This window comes from Simochromis diagramma, unplaced genomic scaffold (assembly GCF_900408965.1).
Source record: "Simochromis diagramma unplaced genomic scaffold, fSimDia1.1 OVJJ01000307.1, whole genome shotgun sequence".
Classification (NCBI taxonomy): Eukaryota; Metazoa; Chordata; class Actinopteri; order Cichliformes; family Cichlidae; genus Simochromis; species Simochromis diagramma.
In genome coordinates this window covers 306111-313968 of record NW_024386786.1, presented here as the reverse complement: position 1 = coordinate 313968, position 7858 = coordinate 306111, and the positions used below count along the sequence as shown (strand labels likewise).

The following is a 7858-nucleotide window of genomic DNA, read 5'->3' as shown; positions in this document are numbered from 1 at the left end:
TGTAATGGGCTAAGTTTCCATTCAGCTTAAACACTCCCAAGAAAATCTCCAGGACTCAGACGATTGGATTCCAGAAGTTTTTACTGGGCACTTTTGTGAAACTGTAAACACAATACAATGAAATATACTGTAAACACAATACAATGAAATATATGAAATGTATTATAGATGCAATAAGCTCAAAGCATCTGGCTAATTATCACAGCTTGACAGCCTAGCCGCATAGCTTATATGAGACACAATAAAGCTAACCGAATAACAGACAACGGTTCAAAACGCTTCACCGCTTAATTGTACAAAATGAATTATACTCACAGACTATGCCTTAGCGAAGAGAAAAGGATTAATCCTGTAACGGCGGAGCTGGCGGTTGAATGAGCCCACACGCTAATATCCCGAGTCACACAGTAGATTCACTTCCTGACTCTCAGCGTAAACTGCTCTCGTGTTGTCATGGTTACGAAAATACACACACCGCTCTAAGCTACGATAGCGAGATAAAGAGAACACAAAGAACACATTTCTGGGGGCATAACACTCCCCGCTTGGGGTCTTTAAGAGCCCACATCAATTGGCAGAGTCAGACTTTGGAGAAAGAAGCAGAACTACTTCTGTAATGGGACGAGAGAATCCTCTTCTATTTCCATCTTTAACGACCTCCACTTCGACTCTCCGGACCAGACCGTCCTTCCCTGGAAAGGCTTTCGTGATGATGCCCATGGGCCACTCATTTCTCTCTGCCCGATCATCCTTTAAGAGAACTACGTCCCCTTCTTGAAGATTCGGCTGTTTCCCTTGCCACTTGTGTCGAAGTTGCAGTGTTTTGAGGTATTCACTCCTCCATCTGTTCCAAAACATGTCTGCCAGGCCCTGAACTTGTTTCCACTCCTCCCTGAAGAGATCTGCTTCCTCGAACTTGCCTGACGGCAAAGGAGGCGCGGAGCCTGTTTTGAGAGTCAGGAGCATGGCTGGTGTGAGGATGCAGGGCGACTCGGGGTCGGATGACACTGGAATGATCGGCCTTGCGTTCATAATTGCTGCTACCTCGGCCATAAGCGTGGTCAGAACCTCGTGCGTCAGGCGAGACTTTCTCTGTTCAAGCAGCATGCAGTCCAAGATACGGCGGGCAATGCCGATCATCCTCTCCCATGCGCCACCCATATGGGATGCATGGGGTGGGTTAAACACCCAGGTGCAGCTCTGTTTACTGAGGTACTTCTCCACCCTATCGAACCCTGAGTTTTCCTTGTCCATCCCCAGCTCACGGGAAGCGCCGACGAAGTTAGTTCCGCAGTCCGAGCGTATCTGCTTCGCGGGGCCCCTGACCGCAAAGAATCTCCTCAAGGCATTAATAAAGCTGCTGGCACTCATGGGTTCGATCACCTCAATGTGCACTGCCCTGGAACACATACACGAGAACATCACCGCCCATCGCTTGGAGTTTGAAACTCCTCCTCTTGTGCGGCGTGAAACGATGCCCCACGGTCCAAAGACATCGACACCTATGTAGGTGAAGGGAGGTGCTACTTGTAACCGTTCTGCCGGCAGGGCTGCCATCCGTTGATGTTCGGCCTTCCCTCGCAGCTTCTTACAAGTGATGCATCCGTAGAGCAGACTGCTGATACAGCGTTTGGCTCCCACGAGCCAAAAACCTGCGGCCCGAACGGCACCCTCAGTAAGATGTCTCCCCTGGTGTTTTACTGCTTCGTGATAGTGGGACACAAGCAGAGTTGCGAGGTGATGCCGGCCAGGAATGATGATGGGATGAGTCTCGTTCATGCCTAAGCCTGACTGCTCGATCCGACCTCCTACCCTGAGTAGTCGATCCTGGTCCATAATGGGATGCAATCTCCACAAGCTGCTGGAAGATGGTATGTCGACTCCAGAACTAATACACTTGAGCTCTTCCGCGTAGCACTCACCCTGGACACTCTTTACGATGCACACTTTGGCTTTCAGCAGCTCCTTTTCTGTAGGACGACAGATGTGCCAGCCTCGACATTCGCCCTGCGTCGAGCGAGCGAAGGAGCTAGCTACGTGGATCAAATGTGCAATGGCTGCATGGAGTGTGCTGAACTTGGAGAAGCGTTCAAAGCGTTGAGGGCGTACCACGCCTTTAGCGACATGGGTGAGTTTCGTCGTCACCTGTGGACGCACTTCGGCGTCGATGTCGGGGTCGACAAGATTGTACGTCTCTTGAAGCTCGGATGGATGCCCTGATGCGTCACAAAGAAAGGCTGGTCCTTTGAGCCATGGTGTACTGCTGAGCAGGGCTGATGCTACAGCTCTTGACCCAACGTCAGCTGGGTTAAGATGCGTTGGAACGTACTTCCACTGGCCGGGATAGGGTTACTGAAGGATACGTTGGACCCTATTGTGTACGTAGACATAAAATCTCCTTGACTGGTTATGGATGTATCCCAGTACGACCTTACTGTCTGTGTAGTAGGTGATGTTGTCGTATGTTGTGTCCATCTCTGCGACTATCATCTCGGTGATCTCGACGGAGAGCACAGCAGCACAAAGTTCAAGTCTAGGGACAGTTAGGCTAGGTTGGGGAGCCAACTTCGATTTCCCAAAGACAAACCCAATCTCAGTTTGTCCCTGCTTGCCAGTTACCCTGATGTAGGCTACGGCCGCTATTGCTCTGACCGATGCGTCGGCGAAGACGCAGAGTTCTCTCCTTAGGGCGCCTGTGGTGGAGAGGGACGTATAAGGCCATGGTATTTGGAGCCCCTCCAGGTCTTGAAGAGACTGTTTCCATCTAGTCCACTCGGTCTCCATGTCTTTGGGAAGGGGTGCGTCCCAATCTTCCGCTTGCAAGGTGAGTTCTCTTAGGATCCGTCTTCCATCAACTGTGATGGGTGCTAGAAACCCTAGGGGGTCGTATAGACTGTTCACGGTCGAGAGTACCCCTCTGCGGGTGAACGGCTTCTGATCGATCTCGATCTGGAACGTGAAAGTGTCCGTGCGCATGTTCCAGAACAGTCCCAGGCTGCGCTGGATAGGCAGATCATCGATGGAGAGATCCAGGCCATTGAAATCCTGAGAGCGATCCTGGGAGGGGAATGCTCTGATGACCGCGGAACGATTTGATGCAACCTTGTGCAGCCTGAGGTTGGAAGCCGCGAGCATCTTCTGCGCTCGCTGGAGAACTGCGATGCCTTCTTCCTCTGTACTGAAAGACTTTAAGGCATCGTCGACGTAGAAATCGCGGTCGACGAATCTCCTAGCATCGCTGCCGTAGTTGGCCTCTGCTGCCTTAGCCGCCCGCCGCAGGCAATACACTGCGACGGCAGGCGAGGGGCTGTTACCAAAGAGATGCACCCGCATCCTGTAATCCACGACGTCAGAGGTAGGGTCATTGTCTCTATACCACAGGAAGCGGAGAAAATCCCGGTGGTCTTCTTTCACGATGAAGCAGTGGAACATGTGCTCGATGTCGGCGGTGATCGCAACCTGTTCCTTCCTAAACCTCATAAGAACACCTAGTAGGCTGTTATTAAGATCGGGACCACTGAGTAAGACATCGTTGAGCGATACTCCCTCATAGGATGCACTGCTGTCGAAGACCACGCGGATCTTGTCCGGCTTCCGGGGGTGGTACACGCCAAACAGGGGCAAGTACCAACGCTCCTGACCGGGTTGCAAGGGAGGGGCAGCTTCTGCGTGCGCCTTCTTGAGCGTCTTCTCCATAAACTCTAGGAAGTCGGCTTTCATCCGTGGTCGTTTTTCCAGTGAGCGCCGAAGTGAGACGAGGCGTTCGAGAGCCTGTTTCCTGTTGTTAGGGAATCACTGCCTCAGTGACCTAAACGGCAAAGGTGCGACCCAACTGTTGGAGCTGTCTTGGCAACACTCGGCTTCCATTATCCTTAGAAACTCCAAATCTTCCCTGGATGGAGCAAGTTTGTGGTCGTTGGGAGTGCGAGCGAAGACGGTTTGCCGCAAATTGTCTCCGATTAGCGTCGTCGGGGTTCGCGCTGGATGTTGTTGATAGTCACGTGCTTGTTCAAACACCTCTGTCACTTTGATCTGGTTGTTACATGGCTGGAGATGGCTTGTACGACCGTTCCCTAGAACGGCTGTTTTGTAGCTTCTCACCTCCGGTGGTCTGTGAGCACCTCCGAGGCACACGTCTCCGATGATGACCCATCCCAGGTCAAGCCTTTGGGCGAAGGGAGCATCTCCTGGACCGCTTATTTGCTCTCGGACCTTGTGGACCCATAAGATATCTCTGCCCAGTAAGAGAAGAATGCTGGCGTCTGGGTCCGGAGGTGGTATCTTGTCAGCGATGCGTTTTAGGTGGGTATGATGATAGGCCGCACCGGGGGTGGGAATCTCCGCGCGGACGTTGGGAATTTGGTTACACTCGAGGAGTGTAGGCAGAGAGATACTCAGTTTCTCGTCCAACGGCTCTACGGTGTAGCCGCTGGCTCTCCTTCCTGATGTCTCCATACGTCCCGTGCAGGTCTTTAGTGTGTATGAGTACGAGCGCCCGGAGATCTTGAAGGCTTCGAAGAACTCTGACCGCGCGAGGGAGCGATTACTCTGCTCATCCAATATAGCGTACATTCTCTTGGCTTCCTCTCTTCGTCCGTTTGGGAATACCCTGACGAGACAGATCTTAGCACACGCTCTAGCACTCAGACCTTCCCCACATACCTGTGTGCACGTTGCGTTGACCTCCTGGTTATCAGCTTTGTCCTCCTCCCCGCTATCCTCTGAGATGGAGGGGAACGATTTAGATTTCCAGGTAGGTGGGTGAGTGTGGAGGGCTGTCACGTGGGCAGCGCTACCACACTCGGTGCATGTTATCTTGGCTGTGCAGTTCTTTGCAAAGTGTTCTGTTGACGAGCAACAGCGAAAGCAGACGTAGTGTTCTTTCAGAAGCTGTTTGCGATCGTCTAAGCTCTTCTCGCGGAAACCTCTGCATTTCCTCAGAGGATGGGGTTTTTTGTGCAGGGGGCAATGTTTATTCGGGTCAATACGTTCCCTGCTTTCCTTAGACTCGAACTTGGCAGTGCCTGAGACTTGTGTTTTGTGGGTGTGAACGGACGTCTTCGTGGGCCTCTCCCATTTACTCATTCTCTCGGTTGGGGGGCTTGGCGTGAAGAGGTTGAAACTTGGGTCCGTACGTGCTTTCGCCTCGGTGCGGATGAAGTTCACCAACACGGAGAAAGGTGGGAAGCTGACGAAATGTTCTTGTTTGTATCTCGTCCCGTGGTATAGCCACTTTTCTTGTATGCTGTATGGAAGTTTCTCGATGATGGGCTTAATTCCTCTGGAGGTATCCAAGTACGACATGCCCGCGAGGTAGCCATCTTCTTTAGCGGCTTGTAGCTCTGACAACAGGTCGGCTAGATCCCGGAGTCTCCGTGGATCTTTTGTCATGAGCTTTGGGAAGCTTTCTAGTTTGCTGAACAGAGCTTGTTTGACGGCTTCTGGGGAGCCATATAGTTCGTCGAGGCGCCCCCATGCTGAGCACAGTCCAGTAGTTGGATTCCTGATGTTGACCGTTTTTATTCTTCTTACCTGCTCTGTTGACTCCTTTCCCAGGTGTCTGGTTAGGAGGTCGAGTTCTTCTGCAGCAGACAGGTCTAGATTGGCAATGGCGTTCTGGAATGATGTTTTCCAGGCCCAATAGTTTATTGGCTGGTCGTCATATGCGGTGAGACCTGAAGTCACCAAGTGGTTACGAGCGAGATATTTGATGAGGTCAGTGGTTGTAGAATGGTTGTAATCACCTCCGTAGAGTGTCCCGTGGACGGGCTGATGCGTGGGAAACGTAGAATCTCGTTTGGGGTTCTGCTGTAGGAGTGGAGTTGGAGGGGGGTAGAAGGGTGACTTGGAGCTCTGTCGTGTTGGTGCGTCGCTTCTCCAAGGGCCCTGAAGAGCTTGGTGTGGCGTAATAGCAGCAGGAGCGGCAGCTTGGGTCTGAGCCGTGTTATGCGGGTGAGTGACTGGCTGAGAAGGGGGAAGGTTATTTTCTGTAGCCGATAGACCCTTGGCGCTCAGGCTGGCCTGTTCGGAGACAAAGGCGGCTACGCGCTGGTCTTTGACAGACTGGCGGACCAGGCTGTTAACTTCGCTGCGTACTTCGAGACCCATATCCTGCAGACCAGCTACTAGGGAGTTCGCCTCAGCAACGGCGGCATCCCTTTCTTTTTCATCGATTAGTGCGTCGAGGCTGGCTTGAATACATGCTTGCTCCACTTTAAGCTCGATTTCCCTCTTTGAATGTGCCACTCTAGCTTGCGCGGCTTCAGCCTTTGCTTTTGCCATGGCGATGGCTATGCTAATTTTTGAGCCAGACGACGTGCCGGATGAGCGACTGCTCCTGGAGCGCACACACTCTGACTGGTTGTCTCCAATTCCTTTGTCAGCATTGCTACGTTGTGACATTGCGTGCCGTTGGGTCTCCGGTATCGGGAGATGTGGGCTGCGGCGAAGTTTTCCGAGGCCATATTGGAGGCTGCTTATCTCTCGATAATGAGTAGCTCCGTACAGCGGCGATCCTCGTATCCCTATTAGCTGCGTTGCAGTCTTTTCACTGTAATGGGCTAAGTTTCCATTCAGCTTAAACACTCCCAAGAAAATCTCCAGGACTCAGACGATTGGATTCCAGAAGTTTTTACTGGGCACTTTTGTGAAACTGTAAACACAATACAATGAAATATATTGTAAACACAATACAATGAAATATATGAAATGTATTATAGATGCAATAAGCTCAAAGCATCTGGCTAATTATCACAGCTTGACAGCCTAGCCGCATAGCTTATATGAGACACAATAAAGCTAACCGAATAACAGACAACGGTTCAAAACGCTTCACCGCTTAATTGTACAAAATGAATTATACTCACAGACTATGCCTTAGCGAAGAGAAAAGGATTAATCCTGTAACGGCGGAGCTGGCGGTTGAATGAGCCCACACGCTAATATCCCGAGTCACACAGTAGATTCACTTCCTGACTCTCAGCGTAAACTGCTCTTGTGTTGTCATGGTTACGAAAATACACACACCGCTCTAAGCTACGATAGCGAGATAAAGAGAACACAAAGAACACATTTCTGGGGGCATAACATAGGGCGTGGGCAAAAAAAAGCCTCAGGACAATAAGGAAGTACGTTCTAGTTGTGACCAGCAGGAAACCACCACACTCACAATAGAAGTAGTGAGTTGGGAGTGTAATTCTGGCATTGAGTCCAGGGCACAAGGACACCACACTCACAGTTATCATCCTGGTTACAAACAGGAAATGGTGTTCATTCTGACGAACAAGCAATCAATCATATCTTGCATCTTCTTAACTTTTCCTGAGTTTTCATCAAACTTAATAGGCTTTGTTTTAGTAGGCAGTGAGTTTTCTCACCAGATCTTGGAAATGCAACCTTCAGTGTCATCTTCTTCAGGTCTTAGGTGCTTTCATAAGGTGGCAACCCTCTAATTGCACGATAAGATTTTAATCCTTTGACAGTTTCTGGTCCAGTCTTATGTTAAAAATTCCACATATGCCCTGATTAAAAACGGATCCTCCTTCCAATAAAACCCTCCTTTCCTCCTGTCTTGCCTCTTTATAGAGACGGGTCTCAAACTCACACCAGTTCAAATAGCTGTCAGCTGAATTAGAGGCGGGATCTCTATCCCCACATAGGTGTGGTCTATATATAACCCATTAAAAACATACAAATAACTAATAATCCTAAACCAGTGTTTAGTAGCAGATTCTCTCAGTTACTCTAATATTTCATATTCTACAACAGTAGAAATATTGTTCTACAAAGTCTAAAAACAATATCTCAGCAATCCTCAAGTACTCCAGCATACCTGGCACATTGGTCACTTCCATTGCCA

General features: G+C 50.3%; 1 protein-coding gene across 1 annotated transcript; it reads right to left on the bottom strand.

Annotated features, from left to right (window-relative positions):
* On the bottom strand, window positions 1-1427 carry LOC120728177. Its single transcript, XM_040022961.1, has 2 exons — window positions 316-1427; window positions 1-101 (listed from the first exon to the last, which is right to left on the bottom strand). Exon 1 carries the CDS (start codon window positions 1420-1422, stop codon window positions 568-570), a length of 855 nt encoding a protein of 284 aa, XP_039878895.1. The 5' UTR covers window positions 1423-1427; the 3' UTR covers window positions 1-101; window positions 316-567.
* Between the last annotated feature and the right edge of the window lie 6431 nt (window positions 1428-7858).